This window comes from Chanodichthys erythropterus, chromosome 13 (genome assembly GCF_024489055.1).
Source record: "Chanodichthys erythropterus isolate Z2021 chromosome 13, ASM2448905v1, whole genome shotgun sequence".
NCBI lineage: Eukaryota > Metazoa > Chordata > Actinopteri > Cypriniformes > Xenocyprididae > Chanodichthys > Chanodichthys erythropterus.
This window is the reverse complement of record NC_090233.1, coordinates 53,347,819-53,372,227: the sequence shown is the minus strand read 5'-3', so window position 1 is coordinate 53,372,227 and position 24,409 is coordinate 53,347,819. Positions and strand designations below refer to the sequence as shown.

The following is a 24,409-nucleotide window of genomic DNA, read 5'->3' as shown; positions in this document are numbered from 1 at the left end:
TTAGCTAACTGGATCAAGGGCTGAAAGGCTTGAAAATTAAGCGAATCTCACCCCAAAATCAAATGATAAAAATTATAAATTATATTTTTTAGTTATATTATACAATATAATTTTAATATATATTAAAACAGTTTTTAAATGCCATTTTTAATATTAATGTTCTCGGCAAATGTGTTTATTTTAACCGTGCGGTGGTGCCAGATACTCTTTAATCGGTAATAACAAACGGAGACATAATTAATTTATAACATTAACAAGATGACTCGTTGAATTTAGAGCGACGACTGAATGTGTTTTAGTCAAATGCCTGAATATAAGATTAGTATTAAAGTTCAGAGGCTGTCATATATGTGGATCAACTTCCCTTGTTGTGTATTTTAATATGAAAAACAACTTTTATATTAATGGATTAATTGCATTTTGGGAGAAAAAAAAAAGTGTCATGGATTTATTGCATTTTGGGGAAAAAATAATCCATTTTTATAATAAAACCTTTGAAAATCAAAATCTAGATTTGAATTTTTAATGTTTTTATAACCAAAAGATGCTATGTGAAAGTTTGAAACAGAAAATAGTGATTTTCATCTTTCCGCTTTCTTGGTAAAGAAAACACATTTTTACTCAAATTAATCAAATCGGAGTTATAGCGTTTGGATTCTTCATATATATGTGTGTGTGTGCGTGTGTAATTTATTATATAATATATACTTTTCAATGTTTACAATCAACATGCAAACTCATTAGTGAACACATCCATTTATTACCCATAAAGCTTTTTTGGCCTGTCATGATTATTGATTAATCGTCTGGTCGTGGTTCTAATCGCAATTATTTAAATTTCAATCACATTATGCCATCCAAATAAGAGAAATTTAAGTGCTTGAAATGCCATCAAATTTATTATTATTTATTATAAATTTTATATATGATTTCAAGTAAAAAAAAAAAAAAACATCATGAACAAAAAGTCGACAACTAATCGTCAGCACACGTTTCAGTCTTGCACTGGACTCTAGTAGTTCAAAATCTTTAAGGTCAGATGATCAGATTCTGCTGGATGAACTAGTCAGTGTGTCTCTACAGCAAACACAACCAAACTCTGAGAAACACGAGCTTCAGATGAAGACGAGACACTCACTGCTTTCTGCTCACTGATGAGTTTGCATTTCTCACGCGCCTCTTCCTCGTGTTGAGCTCGTTTCTGCTCCAGACTCTCTTTATCAGCCAGATCCGCCTTCATCTGAGCCTCCAGAACCTGCACAGATATCAGGAAACACTTGAGGATCAACAGATCAGCATGTACATTCAGATATGAATATGATGTGGAGTTCTGATAGTGTGTGAGAAGGTTATGCATTTGATTGTTTGGCAATGACATCTATTGTGAAAATCTTTACTGAATGTTCAAAGTCTCACTCACTCATGATCATCAAACAGACACTTTATACTTGGAAAAACTCATCGGTCCTCTAAATTTGTGATGGTAATGACAGCAGTAATGGAGACAGTGATTCTTTGTTATAAATTAAGACACATTGTACACAAACACGAAATATGATTTTCAATGAAAAAGTGGACATCACTTTGATTTAAAGACTTTATTTATTTAACAGAATGAAGTTAAACTCTTAAAAAAGGAAAAGGTCATTAAAGAACTCAAACATTTTGATTAAAGATACTATAATCTATAAACTACCTTTTAAAAGTTTGAGGTTAGTAATGGGCTTGCTACATCATTTTTACATTGTTTTGATTTTTTATAGCAATGCAAATCATTTAGTTCAGTTAGAAAACAGACATTACAAATAAAAAAATGCATCTAATCAATGCAGCGTGAGCCGAATGAGAGTCGCAGCACAGATCAGCAGCAGGATTTCATTTATCACGAGATTTGGTTTCAAAGCGAAATGTACGCACCATTCAAGCATTTGCCGCCCCGAATAGCACGATCATTCATAATGGTCGACTGGCAAGGGGTGTTTTCAGTTCATTTCAACTAATTGAAAACGCTCGCTCTTCTCCGCACCGTTATGAACGCCTGTGCGCATTTTACTTTCACTTTTGAATTAGAGATTTAAAAATTACCACAGCGATTAACAGGTGGGAAAACTTCCTTCACAACCCTAGTTGGTAAGATTATTTAATGTTTTTGAAAGAAGTCTGAATATATAGTAGTGCGCAATTTATTCCTGTCATCAAAGATGAATTTTCAGCATCATCAGAGTCACATGATCCTTCAGAAATCATTCTAATATGCTGATTTGCTGCTAAAGAAACATTTATGATTATTATCAATGTTGAAAACTTTATATTTTTGTGGAAATTGTCATACATTTTATTTTTCAGGATTCTTTGATGAATAGAAAGTTCAAAAGAACCGCATTTATTTGTAACATTAGAAATGTCACTTTTTGGGTAATTTAATGCATCCTTGCTGAATATAAGTATTATTTTCTTTTTTTAATCTTTAAACCGTAATGCATTTCTATTTGAAAACTTCCCTTAAACAAAATAATCCCTCAAATATTTCTCTTATGCATAAAATTGTGTTAAACAACCCTGTTAAAACTAGCTACTTAAATTTACTATAAATAATCTTTAAAAAAATATCTTATTCACCCAAAAAAGACAGTCGATAGTCACTGACAGCAAAAAAAGAGAAATGTATCCGTCATGTTCCTCTTTCATTACAGACTGACACTCGCATTATTCTGAATGTCAGAATCATCAGCTTTATTTCTATAGCGCTTCATACAATCAGACCGTTTCAAAGCAGCTTCACAGCGATAAACAGGAAAATAACAGAATCAAACTTCATCAAATGCGAGACTAATTCAAATTCTGCTGTAAAGCAGCTCTGCAGAAGACAATAGAGTTATTATTCAGATCAATTCAGTTCAGCAACTGTGTAAAGTTCATGAAATAAGAAATGAGTCATAAGCAGAAGATAATCGTGTCGTTGTTCAGCTCAGTTTGATGTGCTTCGGTGTGCTCAACTCTACCTTGATTTTGTCCTCGTAGAGCCGCTCTTTCTGCACCAGGTGTGCTTCCATCCTCTGCGCCGTCGCCTGCGTCTCCCGCAAGTTCTCCTCCAGCTCCTAAACACACACACACACACACACAGTCCAGTCAGGTGACAAACACATCCAGTGATTTCCCAGCAGTAAAATCCCATCAGCAGGTAAAGTGAAGAAGTGAACTTGCTTTGAGAAGCTGTGAGCCGGTCGACGGGACGGCCTGAAGGTGTGTGTGTTCCTCATTGAGAGGTGAAGAGGTGTGTGTGTGTGGCAGCAGATGGGACATCCTGTGAGTGTGAGTGTGTGTTCTGTTGTCATTTGCCAATCTGGTGGAAACAAGGATGACGGTGCAAAGACAAACGTGAAGAGAGACCAGTGTGTGTGAGTGTGTGTGTGAGGTCAGCTGGTTAAGGAGGCGTGTTAGTGGTTTAATCTTTGCTAGTCCGATCCGTCTCTCTCACCAGTATCTTCTCAGCCATCTGTTGGATCTGTTGGGATTTAGTCTGGATGTCGTCCTTCAGTTTATTCTCTCGACGCTCCACCATCTCCAGACGCTTCACTTGGTTTTCCAAAGTCTTTCTGCCCTCCTGACAGTAAGAAAGTAATGATTTAACACTTATTATAGGTTCAGGAATCAAGCCTGTCAAGTTCATATTATAAATCAAAAACAAAAGAAAGAAATCATATTTTTTTATACCTGTTTTTGCCACCATTGAGGTTTTTTGCATTGAATTTTCATGACATTTGAGCACATTTAAGCCCCAAATTATCATTAGGTTGCATTAAATTGACCAAAAGTGACAGTAAAGGGATTTATAATGCTAAAAAAAGAGGTTTTGTTTCAGATAAATGCTGTTTAAACATTCTATATATCAAAATACTTCTGAAAAAAATCATATTAGAATGATTTCTGAAGGATCATGTGACACTGAAGACTGGAGTAATGATGCTGAAAATCACAGGAATAAATTACACTTTACTATATATTCACATAGAAAACATTGTAATAATATTTCACTATTTATGATCAAATTAATGCAGCATTGGTGAGCAGAAGAGCATTAAAAATTTTACAGACTTAAATATTTGAATTGTATAGTGTGCCTATTTAAATAAGTGTACAGTATTTTAATATAATTCAATAAAAATATTGTATTAAAGTAATTAACTAATAATTGCTGAGAATTAACAATTATTGAAAAAAAACGTACTGAAAATTTGTGGTAAATGTGGATAATTGTCATGCAAGTTAATATAAAAATCTTGGTAACACTTTACATTAATCACAATGCACAAACAAAACAAAAATAAAAATCCATAAATATATAATAAATAAATCAAATGAAATGAGATGGACTGGACATCAGGTCTTTGCCTGTATATGGCCCGAGATGGAAAATTAAATTAAATTAAACAAGAAATAATAAAATAAAAACATGAAATTAAAAAAAAAAAAAATTAAATAATAATAATAATAAAATTAAAATTAAATAAAATAAATATAAAAATCTTAGTAACACTTTACAATAAGGTCCCATTGGTTAATGCATTAATTAATATGAACTAATAATGAGCAATACATTTGTTATAGTATTTATTAATCTATGTTAACATTAAAACACTGTTTATTGTTAGCTCAGGTCCATTAAATAAAATTATTAGTATTAGTAATGTATTAGGAAGTGTTGAAATTAACATTAACTAAGATTAATAAATGCTTTAGGAGGTATTGTTCATTGTTAATTCATGTTAACAAATAAAACCTTATTGTAAAGTGTCCCAAAACTTCGTCTTCATGCAAAGAAATAACTTATTTTTTCCTTTTTAATGATGGTGTGAACACTGATCCAGACATGTTTCACTCCTTTACTAGTGATTAACTAATAAATCAACTAATTTGTCCATTTTGAGATACAGTATCAGCTGATAACTGTGTAAATAATTTCACTGATGCTTTAACTCTCTTTACTATCAGTCCCACAATCCACCAGCAGCCTTGTCAAGGCATGACTTTCATCAAATATCATAAACTCGAGTGTGAAGTGACCCGTCTCACCTCGGTCTCTCGCAGGCGTCTGCGCAGCGTGTCACTGGGGTCAGATTTACAGCGCAGACGCTCCAGTTCTCGCTCCAGACGCTCTTTGGCCTGACGGATGTTCTGCAGCAGCTCCGTGGCTTCAGTGCTCGCCTTCACCGCCTGCAGGGTCAAAGGTCAAACTCATTAAAGGTGCAAAATATGAATTGCATTATACGTATAACACATAGTTTAGGGCCAAGAGGTCAAACTGTGAACTTCACATCCTCTAAAGGTCAGATGTCTATTCAAACATACATGTCAAAAGAACACATTTCAATGCCGATGCTTGTGTATTAGTGCAAAAAAGATTAGCAAGGTGTTGTTGGTCTTTGTAAAATCACTGTAACATACAGGCTATTAATATACAGTATAATGTAACAGACAGGCATTCGTATTACACATCAAAGTAAAGAAAGAAATGCCAACCTTTGAGAGTTTATCCTGCAGCTCCTGGATCTTCAGCTGCTGTTCGCCGTTCGTCTGAAACACAGAAGCCTCATGAAGTCAGTCTTATTTCACACACTGTGACGATCAGAGCAGACGAGGGTGTAATCGGAGGAAATTAAACGTCAGCGCAGGTGAAGTCAGTGACAGACATACAACTGATTCAAAGAGACGTTCAGCACCAGGACGGCACATGAACACACTGTCGTCTAAATCTACTGATGTGTGAATTATCGCTGACTATATCATGTATTGACCAACAGTTATTTCATTATTTATTCACTATTGGCATCAGGCAGATACTGAATATAAGTCATATTAGTGCTTTTGTGTTACAGAGCAAACAGAAAAACTCTTTTCATTGGACAGGATTCAAATTAGCCTACAAAACAGTGACCCAAGACAGAAAATAAAATAAAATAAAACAAAACATTAAATTAAACAAGAAATAAAATAAAATAATAAAATAAAATGGACTGAACACCTGTCAAAGCTTTCTCTGTCTATGACCTGAGATGGAAAATAAATTGTAAAAAATAATATTAATAATTAAAAAAAAAACAAAACAAAAAAAAAAATTTTTTGTTTAATTTATTTATTATGTAATAAATAAATAAAAATAAAATAAAATGGACTGAACACATGTTGAGGCTTTCCCGGTATATGACCCGAGATGGAAAATAACAACAACAACAAAAATAAATTAATATATTAATAATTAAACAAGAAATAAAATGAAAAAAGAAAATGTAAAAAAATAAATAAAAGTAAAATGGACTGAAAACCTGTCGATATGACTTGAGATGTAAAATTAAATAAAATGTAAATAAATAAATAAAACAAGAAATAATATTATATATATATATATATATATATATATATATATATATATATATATATATATATATATATATATATATATATATATATATATATATATATATAAAAATAAAAGTGTTGAAATAAATAAATATAAAATAAAAGAGACTGAACACCTGTTGAGGCTTTCTCGGTATGACAAAATAAAATAAAATAAAATAAAATAAAATAAAATAAAATAAAATAAAATAAACAAAGAAATATTTGTAATCCAAAAAAAATAAATAAAATAAAATAAAATAAAATAAAATGAGATGGACTGAAAGCCTGTCGAGGCTTTCCCTGTATATGGCACGAGAAATAAAATGCAAAAATAAAAAAACAAAACAACAAAACAAAACATTAAATTAAACAAGAAATAATAAATATAAAATTAAATGAGAATTCTCAGCAAGATGGAAAATAAAATTCAACAAAATAAAATATAAAATTAAGAAAGAAAATAAAAAGTGAGATAGAATTAAATTAAATAAAGATAACAAACTTAACAGCTCTGGTGATAAATATCTATCTATATGCCAAGTGTCAGTAAAACACAGCGCTTGAGTATCTGGTTAATAGATGAGCTTATCATCACATTTTATAAAAACATTTATTCATGAAGAAGAGTGTCCTCTTAAAATGAAACTACTTGACCGGAGACAGATTTCACAGTATGAAGAGCAAAGTGAGCATCATTGAGGATGATTGACACCCACATCAACACACAAACACTCTCTGACTCTCTTTTTCCCATGTGACTGAGCAGCTGAAACTGAATTCAAACTCACTGCAGAAATTTCCATGACTTTAAGATTTGATTATTTTCTGTTTTTGCAAGCCTAGTAATAAAAAATTTAAACATCCCTGATATTTCCAGGTTTTGCATCACCCTGGGAAATGTGTTGGTTTATTAATAATAATAATTTAGCACCAGTATGATCGTACTGTGACGGCTCTGTCGACTGGTATCACGTGATCAGCCTGAACACTCTGTCAAAGCTAAAAGAGCCCACAGGGACGTCCTGTCCATCCCAGAGAAGAGGACGCTTAGTGCCGTTTGAGTCAAATTTGATAATGATCTGATGACGGATGAATTATTGAGACTGTGCTCTCCACCAGCCTGCTCAATTATTCATTCAGAGGGACACAAACAGATTTCAAATGAATTTCAGTCATCATGTGTGATTTGTACCTTCTCGAGTTTAGAGAGCAGCTCCTCCACCTCCGCTTTGCCCTGCTCCTTCGCCTGAACAAGATACAGACACTCGAAATCAAACCAGAAGATCATAAAAAAATCATTTATATTAATATTTAAATGTTCAGAATTGAGAAAAAACCTTGTATTCTCCTTATAAAGTCACTTTATATCCCCTTATTAAGCTAAAACACATTTGAAAAATTTGAGTTTTCTCATTTGTGTCACATGTTTTGAGCACTACATCATTCCCAGATTTACATTAGTGTTATTTCAGGCCATATTATGCACAAGGACAACAGTCCAAATAAACAGTGAGTGGATGTTACTAAAGCACCTTCTGGATCCTCTGCTGGTATTCGGCCGCTTTCCTCTTCAGCTCTTCGCTGGTCTGTCGTGACTCTCGCAGCTCGGTCTCATACAGGTCGCTGCGGCGGCGGGCGGCGGACAGATCCTCCTCCAGCTGTCTGATGGTCACCTGCATCTCCTCCAGCTGAGCGTGATACTCCTGAAAAGGTCAGATATGAAGTCAAAATGCAGTAACTCAGATGAATTTTCCGTAGAAGTGCATGTTCTCTGAGTGACACAAAACACTCAAAATTACTATTAGGATCAACACTAGACGTCCACGTGTGTTTCTGCTCCTCTAGCGCTCTGAGAAAAGCCCATGTGTTCCTGTGAAACGACCTGCTGACAGCAGCCGGACGGGTTAATGAGGGTTTGAGCGAGTACGATGCATTAAGGAATCAAACGGGCGGCTTCAGAGAGTGACTGAAATATAATGTGAATGATTACTGGCTGAGATTCTCTCTGAAGCCGGCGGGTCTTACGAGGTTAATTGTGCTGCGTTTAGAGACCCGAGAGAAAAATCACACATAAAATCAGACTGAACGCAGTCATGCTCTTCACGTCATTTTAGTCTGAACACAGAGTTTCTTAGTTTCACTCACTTTTAAAAGAGACTAAGTTGCCAAATTACAGGATTTCATGATCTAGGGGTTTGTTCAGAGGGACTGTGACTGAAGGTCTGTCGTTTAAAGCTGCTGTAAAGTGATTCTTAAATGGGAAATATGACAGACGTCAGTGAATTATTATGCGTCCAGAAATATCACACTGTTACAGCACTAGATTGGAAAACACATTAAACATTGATTTAAGATTTATGCATATAAAATTTCCATCCATTTGGTTTTCAACAAAAACAAACTAATAAGTAAATGTAATGCATAAATAAAACAGTTCAATTTGTGTGTGTGTGTGTATGAGATTGTGAGTGTGTGTGTGAGATCACGTTTCTCCCACGATTGTTAATAGACAACAAAAAACAGTATATTTAAAAAAAAATGTATATTTAATTAGAATTCACAATTTAAAAACAATCAGATTGAGTGAATGATTCAATAACTCACTCTTAAAGACTTTACTGGATGAATCAGAGTTTTTGAACAAATCCAGGGCTTTTTCTACTGTCCCGGTCGGGCCAGTGATTCAAATATTTACTTGCCCAGCAAAAATTTTCACTGGACCCATAACAAACAATTAATAAAGTAAAAGAAAAGAAAATGGGGCTATAAAATAAGCCTAGTTATTGTTTTCGTTGTTTTTGATGCATCATGTAACCTATAAGGTTATGACACCAAAAGCTACTAGATAAACTCACTTAAATTTTAAATATTGTAAGACAAATAAACAGTAAGTAATAAAATAGGAAAAAATAATCAAATAACGAGTAATAGCACAAATAAATACAACATATAAATTAAATAAATGATGCTTTTCAGGTTATGTAGGCTTAAACAGGAGATTTTCAGGTACAGAAACTGTAATCTAATGTATAACTATATAAATATAGATTAAACTTTAAAGTTCGTCAAGAGCTGTTACAGATGCATACATAATGTTTTGAAATGTTGAAAATATAAATACCGTTATTTGAAATTATTTATAAAATGAAAAGATACTTTAAATGTGAAATTTAACCCGCCAGTCCGTGGCAGCAAGTCCCTGTTAATGAGCGAGTCATTGACATTCAACCGATTCATTCAAACGGCTGATTCATTCAGAGATGCATAACAATTTGTTTGGAAAAAATTTAATCGGCGAAATAGAGTGAAACAAGCTCTTTGGAGTCTAAAAAGTAAGTCACTTAAAATAAACTGCTTGTTTATTAAATTGCACGATATATCAAATCAATATCACATTTGAATCATGCTAAAACTTGGCACTCTTCGTCTAATATTTGTTAACTATATTTAATTATATAAATATAAAAGACATAGAAGGGCATTTTGCCCTTATCTTGAATTCTGGGGGTATTCTAAATGCATTTTAATAGACTAGATCACGCAGTGAAAGTGTACACTTTAATATGAACGTGCACTAGTCTAACCTAATTGACTACATCACGTAATGTAAAGTGAGAGACATACTCGATAATGTCAGATCAAGTTACTTTCAAAAGGTGATTTACTCTATTTTGACATCAGTGTTTATATCTGAACTATAAACATTTATTCCAGTACTTTTGTGATAATTTGAATGATTTATAAGTCTGAAATAATGATATTGTGTGTGAAGCCGTTTCATACATGACAGCTGCTCTCTCTGGCTCAGATTCGTCCTTATCGAAGGTTTAACAGACTGAGCCGAATCGCTGTCATTTAGAAATAAGATTCTGTGGGTGTTTGAATTGAGATTGCGATCATTTAATGATTAATCACACAGCTCTAGTGTGTGTGTGTGAGTGTCAGAGATCAGTGTGAAGGACTGATAGTTAGAGGAAGATCTGGAGACTGACTCAGACTGATATTGATCGGAGGAGACTGACAGTCTGAAGTGATCTGGATGAGATCTGAAGAGATGTCCAGCAGTACGACACCTAATTACTTCAACGTAACGAGAACAGTGTCTAGCATGCTAATAAACACTAACAGAAGCTTTTTAGTAATCTGCAGTTATCAAGTAAGCATGTTCTTCTACAGGTATCTTCAAAAACAACATATGCTGCTATAATTCAGACATATGTTATATGTTATACAATAAATTATGCTAGACACAGAATACACCACCGTTCAAAGGCAGCAGACGGACAGACGGATAGATAGAAATAGGCTGGAAAGATTTCAAACTAACCTGGAGAATTTCCACACAAAAATAGATGAAACTCCTGCCAGTTTGTGACAAAGCCTTTTAAAGATCGCAGCACACTTAGGGTTTAAAAACCAGCTCAAGACATGTTTTCCAGCACAGGATTATCCACTAATTCTTGTTTCTAGTTCAGTGAGTGAAATATTATTCCCCATAATGCCTTGAGCTCATGTTCATGCACACACACACACACAGAACCACCCAAATTCAAGCAGCATGTTTGCATTACGACTGTGATTCTGAGCTGCTTTCCCATCAGAAAACAATCAGACTAATAAGAAAACCCAATTTGATGTAATAATATACTTCAAAGATAGGATAAACATAACATCACTAGTGTATGATCAGATAAAAAAGTGTCTGTGATATAATATAATCACTGTCAAGGACATTATACTGAACAAACGACTATGTTTGCAGAGGAAAAAACACCAATAAACTAGGAAACCGAGGAGGAAACACTAAGGAAAAAAGCAACATGGAAGAACTTAATGATGTGCGATGATTAGCGATTAGCTGGCGTTTAGACCAGTCTCCTCAGCGTGTCCTCAATTACAGGATGCTGTTCTGCAAATTAATGGCTAATAAAGTTGAGCTAATAGAGATACTGCAGGATGCAGTCAGACTGATACAAAGTTCATGTCATGTGCTGATTTGGTGCTCAAAAACATTTCTGATCAATATCAATGTTGAAAACACTTGTGCTGCTTCATGTGTGGAAACCGTCATATGCTACCATTCAAAAGCTTAGGACATGTAAGATAAAAAGAAATTAATACTTTTATTCAACAAGGATGTTTTAAAATTATCAAAAGTGACAGTAAAGACATAATTTTTTCAATAGATTCTATTTCAAAAATATGTTTTCAACATCGATAATAATCATAAATGTTTCTTGAGCAGCAAATCATCATATCAGAATGATTTCTGAAGGATCATGTGACACTGAAGACTGGAGTAATGATGCTGAAAATCACAGGAATAAATTACACTTTACTATATATTCACATAGAAAACAGCTGTATTTTCAGATCTGTACTGTATTTTTGATCAAATATATATATATATATATATATATTATATATATATATATATATATATTATATATATATATATATATATATATAACAAAAAATAAAGAAAAGAAAAGAAAATGGGCCTATAAAATAAGCCTAGTTATTGTTTTCATTGTTTTGATACATGTAACCTATAAGGTTATGACTCCAAAAGCTACTAGATTAACTCACTTAAATTTTAAATATTGTAAGACAAATAAACATTAAGTAATAAAATAGGAACAAATAATCAAATGAGTAAAAGCACAAATAAATACAACAGAATAAACATATAAATTAAATAAATGATGCTTTTCAGGTTTTTTATGAAGGTTTAAACAGGAGATTTTCAGGTACAGAAACTGTAATCTAATGTATAACTATAAAAATATAGATTAAATTTTATTTTTTATTAAAGTTAGTCAAGAGCTGTTACAGATGCATAAATAATGTTTTGAAATGTTGAAAATATAAATACCATTATTTGAAATTATTTATAAAACGAAAAGATACTTTAAATGTGAAATTTAACCCACCAGTAGGCGGCAGCAAGTCCCTGTTAATGAGCGAATCGCTGACATTCAACCGATTCATTCAAATGGCTGATTCATTCAGAGATGCATAATTTGTTTGGAACAATTTTAGTTGGCGAAATAGAGCGAAACAAGCTATTTTGTGTCTAAAATGTAAGTCACTTAAAATAAACTGCTTGTTTATTAAACTGTATATTATATATAAATATATATATATATATACAGTATTTGTGGTGAAGTGAGTTTGTTCACCTGCTCCTTGATCTCCTGGAGTTTGTTGCTCTGCTCTCTGATGTCATGGAGGAGCTGGAGAGCTTTATCATCTTCCTGTGACACTTCAACACGAGCCTGTTCCAGACTGCGCTTCAGACTCTACACACACACACACACACACACACGTCTGTTATGTTGAGATGCAGCAGTTGTGGGAACACAAGGTCAGAACAAAAAAAGAACAGCATGCCAAGAGTGGTTTTATCAGCGAGAGTATTTGCATTACAGGCGGAACATCAAGAGTGCAGATATGAAATCAAGTCAGTTTTGCTGTTCTAGATATAAAAGAATAGATACGTCCATCAGAGAGTATGCACTGATAAAGTCCTGCTCTGTCTGCCTGGTCCAAACACCAACAGATGATCGGTCTTACTTTTTGTTCTCAAATTAGACCAATTAGATCAAAGTTGTGAATAAAACCTGAGCAAAAAATGTAAATATCGCATGAAACATTTGCAAATAAAGCACTGTTTCCATCCCATGGGTTCAAGAAAACTGGGAAACTGGCACAAAGTATCAGAACTGTTGTGGAATGTGACTATTTTAAATCACAATAACTATGATAAATATAATAACTATAATATATGCTGCACTGTTATCTTGCATTCAGATGCCTGCTTGAAAAACTCTCTTTAAGTGAAGTTTATTATGATTAATTAATTATTATTCCTCACGCTGCATTCGGTGATGTAAGTGGCGAGGTCCTGCTCCAGGATGCTCCTCTGGGTCTCGGAGGCTTTGAGCTCCACATCCTTCTGCTGGAGGACTGACTCCAGGTCAGTCATCTTACGCTGAAACCGCGAGATCTCCTGCTCCATCTGAGCGGCCACAAACACAAGCACCAGGTCTAAATGCATTTTACAGCAGCACTCGGACAACGCCAACACAACCATGACCACACACACCCGTGCATGATACACACTTAAACTCTACGAGTAATATCTTCTTGTGCTTCTCCATTGAATGTGTATGACTGTACACATGATTTGTGTTTGTTTGCGGTGCTGTTGGAGTTTAGCTTGTATTTAACTGGAAATATTCCAGTTTATCAGCTCAATGCTCATTCAGACTAGTGGTTTGTGATACTGTGATCTCAATATTTTTTGGCATTTTGTCGATAAAGATAATTAGACAATATTTTACCGAGGGTGTTTTTGTACCTTGGCTAGTTTAGGCCAGTCATGGACAGCTGACTTCCATATTCTTAAACTAATAATGACTTTATGAGCTTTAAATTGAACTTTATTTAACTTTAAGGACTGATATTTGCCACCCTAAATTGATTTCCAAGGGCCTTTTGACCTTTCTAACCTTTATTACACACATGCATCATTTAAAATGCTTAAGTTTAATCAATAAATTCAACCGTAATAAGACTCTATAGTTACAAATTAAATGAAATCAGTATCAACAAGTATATTACAGTATATTTTTGCACTGCAGAAGTGGCATAAAAGCTGAGCCTAATGACGCATTTACACTGCAAAAATAATAATTTAAAATATTTGAAATATGTTTTTAAAAAGGAAAAAAAAACATTAAATATGAAACTAAAACAAAGTTTTAGCTATTCACTCACTTCTTAATGAGTGAGTCATTGAATCATTCACTCAACCGATTCATTCAAACGGCCGATTCCTTCACTGTGTGTCGCTCAAAGACACAATGATTCTGTTGCAGAAATATTAAACTATTTTAATCGGCAAAATAAAGCAAAAAAAGACCATATTAATCTCTGGTTTATTAAACAGACATATTTGCAATCGTGTTGATATTCACACAGTGCGCTTGCTTGTGTGACATTGTTTAAAGATATCATATACAAATATTCAACATTTTTGCCCCATATATTGAATTTCAGGGTCATTCTAACTGAATTCAACTAATCTACAATCAAAATATGCTTTAATTTTGTGCTTAATTTTGTGAGAGACATATTTGATAATTTCAGCTTCCACATCATTACAGCAACAATTACAATATCATCTTAGACGATACATATCGCACACCCCTAAAGATGTCTTCACCCAGGTGTCTCTGTGCTCTTACCTTGTGACATTTGTCTTGAGTGTCTTGCAGTTCTTTGCTTTTGAGGTGAAGTTTTTTTTCCATGGAGTTGGTCTTGGCAGGAGAGTTGAGCCCGGCGCCAACCGATCTGACGACACAAAGAACAACGAACCCTTATGAGAACTGCAGCAGAACATTTACACTCATCCAATTATATGTTTCTAAAATGAGCCCATAAAATATCACGAGAGTGGTTTTGTTTTTCCTGGGAATGTAGGGAATATCACACACGTGTGATGTAAAGCGTCTGCTCGGCCTTTCACATTCATTACACACTCTATTAGTTTCATGTGAATGTGAATTCATTATTCATTCACAACCAAAGAACATAATCTTTATTTGCTGTTCATTAATTAAAATGACATGAATTAGACGTCAGGGAACTTCATCTCAGTATCAGGCTCTATTCACTAACATGAACCAGAAGTGTCACAAAAACAGCTTCACAGGATCCATCAGAAAATAAAAACAGTTATATTTGTCTTAGATTAGACTGTCTAGGATTTGTATGGAAGCTTGTGTCCACCACAGAATATAAAATAAAAAAGTTAACTGCGACTTTTTAGCTCACAATTCCGAGTTTATAACTCTCAAATTTTAGTTTTTACTTACAATTCCAAGTTTGTATCTCACAATTCTTTTTTTTCCTCAGAAATGTGAGATATAAACTCACAATTGCGAGTTATAAACTCCAAATTACAAGATAAAAAGAAGCAATAACATTTTTTATTTTTTATTCCATTACAGAAACCAGCTTCCATAGAGTTGCTAGTGGATGAGTTGAATTAACTCCACAGCAACTACATCAATTTATCCACTAACCATTCAGAAACTTCCAAAAGTTGTAACTTCTTCCTGAGTCTCTCCATCAGTGTCGACTCCGGTTTGAACAATGTAAGGCTGAACACTTTCCTCATTTTGGCTGCGTGAGATTCTCCAGCTTTGTTGTTGTTGAGCTGTTAAAGCTCCGCCCTCTTCTGGAAAGTGGAGCTCATTTGCATTTAAAGGGACACACAAAAACGGCGTGTTTTTGCTCACACCCAAATAGGGGCAAATTTAACAAGCTATAATAAATGATCTGTGGGGGATTTTGAGCTGAAACTTCATACACACATTCTGGAGACACCAGAGACTGATAATACATCTTGTGAAAGGTGCATTATAGGTTTCCTTTAAAGTTTCATAAGTTATTGTATAGAGTTTTTACTTCCGGAACCGGACTTTTGCACTCTATTGGAATTGTTTCACTGTAGCTTCACATTAATAAACAGGAAGACAACTGAATTATGATGCAAACTTTTTCAAAAATGTACATTCTCTCATTTCGTAATATAAGGCTTCTGCATTGCTCAGATATCTGAACTCAGATCTCAGTCTCCACCATTAGACATCGGCTCATTACAGCTGAAAGTGCTGAGGAAGGAAAGAGTCACAGAGAGAGAGACACACACACCGCTAAAGTGCTGATTATACTAGAACTCCAAGCCAGGCCAGAGGGTGATAAAAACACAACAACTACCCTTCATTTACATGTGCGTGTGTGTTTGTTTACACATTATGAAATCAAATTACTGCAGTTTTCAAACTATGTCATAACTCATTTTAATGTTAACGTATGTTAAAAGTCCTTTTAAAGAACAAAAATACATGCAAACCTTAAGACTGAAATACTTGAAAAAAAATACTTCATCAGTGCTGAACTGCAAACTATAATGACTGTTTCCACACAGGTTTGCCAAACACTACCTCTTTGACTCCACCCCTGTCTGTCATTGGTCCATCAAACAGATAGACTCCTCCCACACTCACTCCACTGCTCGAGTCAGAAGCTGATGCTAACAGAGCAATATTTGGAAAGCAGCACAGACACTCTTCAGGAAGCCAAAGTTCGGATGGATTTAAGTTGAAAACTTCTCACAGAGGATGCGAAGACAGAAAAAAAACGCCTAAATATAGAGAACCAAACGCCTACAATAGTATAAAAAGACATGCGAACCTCAATACAAACCAACAAAGACAGGAAACAACTCGAGTTCCCACATGCATCTTATGTCAGTGATTCAGAACTGACTAAATGGAGTCTGACGGATAAATCTGTTCCAAAAATAAAGAGTGAAATCACAGCAGCCGCACAATCATAACAGACATCACTAACGGAGGCAGAGAGAGAATAAAACTGACAAAAATACTGCAGCGGATGGAAAGAGCCAACCAATCGCAGCTGCTAGTGAATATCGGCTTTGACCGGAGTGCTGACAGCTCGCCCACCGAGGGCAGAACTCACAGACACAGAAGGAAACTGAACAATCACCACCTAAAAGTCAACAAGCTTGTTTGGTGCTTCCTACTTAAGGAGAAGATCATTAAGCCAGTATGGTATAATAAAGTATAGTAATTTACCCAACAAGACATAAGTTGGCATACACTTGCTGCATGGTGCGTAAAACGTTCAAAAATGTAAATGTCTGGGAGAAAGAGCAGAGCAGACATATGGCTAAATCTGAAAAAGCGTGACGGCGCGAAAGAGCTGAATTCAGTCCAGTTTTCTGCGTGCACACAGAGAGCCTCCTCTCAGACGTCAGCGCACGAGTACTGAATTGAGCTCTCTTAACACACTTAAACAGACAAACACACACAAAATTATGGCGAGTATTCATATAAGCACAGTCGGTTAGGAAACTATCAGATCGGATGTGTATCAGTGTATTGGATCCGTGCATTCGGTCTCAAAGTTACAGCAGCCTAATAAACCGGCTGTTGCTGTCCGTCATTAACTCCCTGAGGTCTTAAAACGTGCCGGCGCGTTTTGCAGGTTTTTTTTCACATTGCAGCAAAACAGACTTAAAATACTCCGTCATTTCTTGTCATAGAGACAAGTAATATATCAATTGAAACTATAGAATATCTTCTTTTATTTGTATACACTCAGAGTAAAAACAAAATGTTGTGGTTTTTGCAAAATAAAGAAAACTAAAATGATGTCCTCTCCCTCTGAACAAAGTTTTATCTGATAGTTCTCAGAAAATGAACTGTAACTTAGTGAATACTAATCACAAAAAAATTACACTTATGTCTAAAGACACGATTTAAAACCTGACATTTCAACGTGTAAGTCACAAAAGTTCTGTGTTTATGTAATCTGTATGAAAAGAGACATGTCAGAAGTCCGTGATTAAGCTCATTATCCACTGATGCGGCCACGCCCACGGAGCCAGCGCTATTCAGACGCAAATTCAGAGGCAATACAGGCATACATCATCTCAATCTGTATTTATTGTCTTGCAAAGTGTTTATCTGGATGTAAAAGCCATGGTTAGCGATCTCTGGAAGACATGCCATTAGTTCCTGATATGTCCTCTTCTTCTTTAGAATAATTTGTGGACTAAATGTGTACAGAGCGCCCTCCGGCTGCAAGTATGAATTGAAAACACCAGCGCTCAGTGATGACAATGAATATAGAATAAATATAACTCCTCTGTATAGAAAATTTACATAAACATATGAGAATCCATCAATATTTCTCCAAATGTGCTTCTTTTAAACTAAAAGCCTATATTCAGACTCTTTGCATCACAGAAATACATTATATTTTAAAGAATATAATAGAATACCATTTTAAATTGAGCTGAGACATGAGCTGAGGCCTCATTATTATGCAGCACCATTAGAGGTTCTTTATGCGATTTTTTTATCTTCTCAGGTGTAAATGACCCATTATTCATGATGATTCACGCCTCCACACATACTGTGTTTCTTGACAAAAAGTGTCTTACAAAAACTAAATCAATATATTGTTTTATATGAAAAAGTAGGCATTATAATTTTTACATAATTTTGAAGCAAAAACTCTAGCCTACAACCTCCAATACCCAGAAGTCTTGTAACACAGATTTAATATATATTTTTGGCCTTATTTCAGTGACTTAATTTTTTTTTGTTTTTTTCAATAACCATGCATAAACGTTATTCCTTTAAAAACACAAACATGTACATACATGTTCCTCACATATTATGGTAGCCTAGTTTGTGCTGAATACAGTATAATGACACCTTTGTCATTAATATGTTTATGAACAACTGAAAAAAGCACAAATGTCAGGGCATGTCAAAACTTCTCCAGGCCCCAAATCAGCCTCAGACTCCAGAGGGTTAATGTTCAACAAACTACAAAAGAAATAGAGACAATCACTCAGTGTTCTTGACTGAATACATTTAATAGCTTTAATAAGGATTAATCTATATTTTACTTATACAAAGAAATATGTCTGCTTGAAAGTTGTAATAAAGAATGCATATATCATTAATTAAAAATATGTTCCTGTTTCTTTATGAGAAGTGGCTTTATTTAAATTCAAAATAAATAAGTTTAACAAAAATGTTCAATCAGGATCCAAAATATTCAGTTATAATTACAACAACTCCTATTCCACCTATAAAGCAGCTCTACAAGACAACAATATAATAAAAAAAAATGTATTAAGCATTATTAAGCACAGACATTATTAAGAACATTTTAAATAAATAAATGTGATAAAAATAAATATCAACTATCATGTTCCACAACATTATAAATGGTCTTTACAAAATGCATAAATGTAACTGCACTTGATTCTAGTTTCATTACTCTTTGTGCAAACTAGTGATGTTTTAGATTCTGTCTCACATCCATACATCCGTGCTCCAGAAGAGCAAATCCCATTACTTTTCTCCAAATAAAAATTCCAAGACTTCAAGATTCACCACAAGGTCTGAAGACGTTCAGCTTCTGTAGAGACGCAAGTCAGCTTCATCTTATGATCATCAATTATGTTTAAAAGCTAAATTCCGGGGGAATACACTAAACAACCCATTATACTAAAGAGAGACCCAATAAACAAAAGTCGCTGTTACCATGGAAACAGAAAGGCTGATATAATCAAATCAAAGTCTAGACTCTTCAAGACTCTTTATTGAAGCAGAAATAAATAGGGAACATACTTCGCGAACCAAGACTGCTGAAAATAAAGTGATTACTTTGGAGTAACAACTGATTTTTTTTAACCAAAAGATTTTAAGCAATGCCAGTTTTTTCTTCTTTTTTTCAAAAATTCTGTTTTGTTTTAATTTTCCTGAATTCTATTTTAAATGGCTTAATGACATTTTAACAATCAAAAAAGAATGTCTAACAAACTGAATTCATAAAAAAAGGTAATCATTTATGGACATTTTAACAATAATAGAAAATAAAATGTACATTTTTTAATTTAATTAAAAATAATTAAAGTTTGAATAAAAGTTTAACAATTTAATTGATTTGTTAAAATGTAATCAACTGAAAGGTAAACATTTATTTATTTTCAAAAACTTCAGTTATTTTTTTATAAACCGTATTATTGTTATCACTTTGAAAAGATTATTCTATATGCAGATTTCAGAAGAAGTCTTTTTGTGTTTTAATATTCAAACTCTAGTCCATATTGCAATTTGATTCAATGTGCATTTATTGATCCAAATGTCAGCAAATTCCATGACATTCCGAATTATACTGTAAATTCCATTTTTATGACTGGATTCCGTGATTCCGTCCACATTTTCTGCATCAATTGCGACGGGTCTCTGGTCCTCCATGGACATGGAGTATGTCCTCCTATCAAAACACAACTGAACGCTTCAGAGGAGCTGTGAAATGGAAAAGCCTGATGCTTCGAGACCCCCTCAAGAGCGTCTAAATGCACACACTAAATACACCATCCATGGCATCACACCAGCGAGGCCTAACGAGATTAGAGGTTCTGCCTGTTTGCTGTAAAGCAGTCCATTACCCAGCGCTTACAGACTTCCCTTTGGAGAAACCCGACGCATCCCAGGGGTCTGATCAGAACGGCCCACAACTGACTTGATTACTGGGTGCGTGTGTGTGTGTGTTTGGGCTCAAAGTGTAATTATAGGCTATGCATTTCAAACTGTGCCCTTTGAGAATGTGTTCTTTGAGATTGAGGCATTCTGGAAGTAAAAAAAAAAGTCCAGTGCTGTTGACCTTTGAGAATCACATTTCACATAAGCTGGCGTCAATAAATGTTTCAGGTGTAATTCAGTTATTACAGCATTAACAGCATCGAACTACTGATAATTCAAGCGCATCAAACACGTCAGAGCATCTTGCTCTTTTTGCCTGAAGTGGGCGGCAGTCCCATTGACATCTACGACGGATATAAACACACTTATGCATTCTGTGAATACAGTAGATATTGATCTGCTGGAACGCTGATGCATTCCAACATTGCCTATTCTTAGCGCGGCTGACGGACAAAGACGAGGCTGACTCACATCTTGTGTTCGGTAAATGTTCTCCCAGCGTTCCTGCGGTGACTGTGTCAACCTGCGGTGTTCACACATGCTGCGCTCTATCGATCGGCCCTCGAGAAAGGTCAAGCAAATGAGTGCGGCAGGTTCCTCTTCCGTAGCGTCTAAGTGGCCGTCTGCAGGATGAAACAATCCCTGCGTTCACGATTACGGTTCTTGAAGAGCGAGGGCTTTGCTTTGATATGGACAGAATTAACTCAGCAAGAGAAATTGATATAGACAGGTTTACATTTATAATCATAGCAGACACTTCCCTTCCAAAGTGAGTTCGGATTTCTCAATATCTTTTGGCCCTTTCATAATATTTGATGTGCATGTAGATATTTCGGCCTTTGCTTTGAAAAGTAAGTGTTTTTCAATTAAAAAAAAATGCATCATCATTTACATGCACTAAATGTAAAAAAAATAAATAAAAAAAAAAGTCACGTAAATGAATCAAACATTACAACTCTACAAATAACTGTAACAATAACTATATTAGCGTTATGATATCATTCTGTTTATTCTAAGTAGGGTTGCACAATTTAACGATTTTTCTGGTTAAAATTGCGATTTAAAGTCTGTTTTCAGTTGATGAATGAGCAGAATATGTAGCTCCTCCCATCCAATAAATCACAATAATCTTTGTGCTTTTGATATGAAGCAAAGTCTCAGATTTCAAATGACGTCCATCTTATTATGAGATTCAGAAAATAAACACCGTTTTGGCGCTGTTTAATGTGGCGTGACGGATCGCTTTAGCGCCTCAGTTAAAGAGAAGCATGTGATCATCCTCTCCTCCGCTTTAATACCAGTTACAGCGAAATAAACATGAGCATCTGAAGATATGTTAAAATATACAGTACAACTTACTGAAATCCGTATCATGTCTCGTGTAATCGCTCAATCAGTGCTTCAACCTCGGAAAGACGTCAGCTTCAATGTCACGTGACGTCACATTTACCTCAGAAAAACATATTCAGTGACCATAAACTCATTAGTCAGCTAGAAAAGTGCTCTAGAAAGATAAATATAGCGATGCACCGTTACATATTCATTACAATTTTTAATGTTCTTCAACATTTAATGCATGTTTGAATAAATCAGTTATGTTTATATTTTTAAAAAAAACCTAATTGGAGTACAAATATGATTATGTAATTTTAAACTTTATTTATAATAAGTGTTTTATATAAATAAGTTCATTTAACCTTCAATATTATTATAGTAGTACCAGCTGACTCTCATGTGTAGTTTACAGCATTAGTTGAGAGATTTCTTTCCTCTAGAAAATTTGCCATTTACTGAAACTGAAACACTACATCCAAAATAATCGATATCGAATCGAAGTGCGGCTCTTTAAAGCAGGATGGATTCTGATTAAAAAATCGTTCTTAAAGTGATTTCAGCGATATAGTTTCTCTGCTGTTATCATCCTTGGTATGAATGGGCCTTAACTCTGTTTTTGCTGCTTATGTTTAAATGAGAGACTAATATTAAATAGAGCTGTCAAGCGATTAGGTTGCTAACACTAGTTTGCTTTTAAATCAGCATGCAAAAAACAACTAAAACGTAAAACAATGCGATCAAACATCTTACATGTCAGCAGCCATCCACACATTAACAGCAGAAAACCATCCTTTTACCAGATCAGATATGGTCAGAATCATAAACCACTATTTTAAAATACTTCTCAGATAGTCAGAAGCTTTGTTGAGGTGAAGCTACGGTAACTCAATACCGTCACTCACCGTGTGAAATCTCAGCTATGAAATAAGATAAGAGCTCTAATGTGTCACCGAATGAAGCAGCAGATTAGCCCAAAAATAAAATTCTGTCATCATTAAATAACCATAACAGTGTTTTTGGAGCCTGACAGTCCGTGGTCACGGTATGGAACACAGAAATAAAATCACACCGGATTGAATCGACACGAGGGCGAGAGAATGACGACAAATTCTCATTATTGCACAAACTATTCACTGGCGAACCAGTTTTTCTTTGAATTATCTAACCAGGCGATGCACCTCTACAGTCCGTTACCCAGACTAACCATGAGTCACAGAGAGAAGAGGAAGCCACCTACTCTCCGCCGGTCATTACAGTGTGAACCTACAGGAAACACTCCAATTAGAGCACTGACTCAACTGAAAACAAACGTCTCTCCAGAGATGCTTCAGCAGGACATATCATATCATTAATGCGCTTTTACAACACAAAGGGGTAAATGTTAAATGCCACTAAAGAGTGTGCAGCGATTGCCTCTGTCTAAATCATTACGATAACAGCAGAGTGTGTTACTTGTTTTGGCAGTCAATTAGTTCTCACAAAGACAAATGTTTGCTGATTTCCTGTCAACTGGGGATGTCCCTCAAGGATCGGTATTGGGGCCGATTAAGCTTCTTTTTTTTAACTGAGCTGTGTCAGCCAAGCCTGATACTTTAGCTGCTAAGCAGGTGTCGTGCAGTAGGCGGCGCTATGCACTTTCAAGTGGGTTTGCCAAGCGCCACTAAAAGGAAAAGAAGCTCAAATGAATGTGTGACGCTCAAGAACCAATGAGGTCTCATGCACGTTCGAGCTTCCGTGTTTTATGCACACTTTTGTAAAGTCATTTATTTACTGTTTATTTTTCTCTGCTGTCAGACGTCGTTGCCATAATGAGTTGATGGGTTGCGTCTTTCTTCGGACTTGTTCAGTGTTGACATTCATAAAGATATAGAGTTTGCAGCTTACAGATTACATTTGTATTTCAGTCACGAATCACTGGAATTAATATATTTAGATTACATTAAAGGGGACCTATTATTCCCCTTTTCACAAGATGTAATATCAGTCTCTGGTGTCTCCAGAATGTGTTTGTGAAGTTTCAGCTCAAAATCCCCCACAGATCATTTATTATAGCTTGTCAAATTTGCTCCTATTTGGGTGTGAGCAAAAACACGCCGTTTTTGTGTGTGTCCCTTTAAATGCTAATGAGCTCCGCTTTCCAGAAGAGGGCGGAGCTTTAACAGCTCAACAACAACAAAGCTGGAGAATCTCACGCAGCCAAAATGAGGAAAGTGTTCAGCCTTACATTGTTCAAACCGGAGTCGACACTGATGGAGAGACTCAGGAAGAAGTTACAACTTTTAGACGTTTCTGAATGGTTAGTGGATAAATTGATGTAGTTGCTGTGGAGTTGATTCAACTCATCCACTAGCATGTGCCGTCATGTTCATCTTTTGTGTTGAATTGACCCTCGTTTGTGAAGCAGTCCGGCGTAAAATGACGGCATGACAACAACACTCGACTACAACAACTCTTCCTCTTCTCTAAAGCAGCCCAACATGGCCCCGCCCCCTTTGTTGTGTGTTCTCGGGGGCGGGGTTTATGTAAATTTTAGGGTTTGTGATGTCACTAATCCAGGAAGAAGCTCTTTG

General features: G+C 35.0%; 1 protein-coding gene across 10 annotated transcripts in view; it reads right to left on the bottom strand.

Annotated features, from left to right (window-relative positions):
- cita (citron rho-interacting serine/threonine kinase a) overlaps window positions 1–24,409 on the bottom strand; it is an 87,388-nt gene that overhangs the window by 31,509 nt on the left and 31,470 nt on the right. For all 10 annotated transcript variants that reach the window (XM_067407621.1, XM_067407622.1, XM_067407626.1 and 7 more), the window contains 10 exons: window positions 14,652–14,757; window positions 13,277–13,420; window positions 12,582–12,701; window positions 7,932–8,102; window positions 7,592–7,645; window positions 5,521–5,574; window positions 5,074–5,214; window positions 3,479–3,604; window positions 3,003–3,098; window positions 1,139–1,255 (listed from right to left, as the gene is read on the bottom strand). In XM_067407621.1, coding sequence (XP_067263722.1) covers window positions 1,139–1,255; window positions 3,003–3,098; window positions 3,479–3,604; window positions 5,074–5,214; window positions 5,521–5,574; window positions 7,592–7,645; window positions 7,932–8,102; window positions 12,582–12,701; window positions 13,277–13,420; window positions 14,652–14,757 — 1,129 coding nt within the window. The remainder of the gene's footprint in view (window positions 1–1,138; window positions 1,256–3,002; window positions 3,099–3,478; window positions 3,605–5,073; window positions 5,215–5,520; window positions 5,575–7,591; window positions 7,646–7,931; window positions 8,103–12,581; window positions 12,702–13,276; window positions 13,421–14,651; window positions 14,758–24,409) is intronic.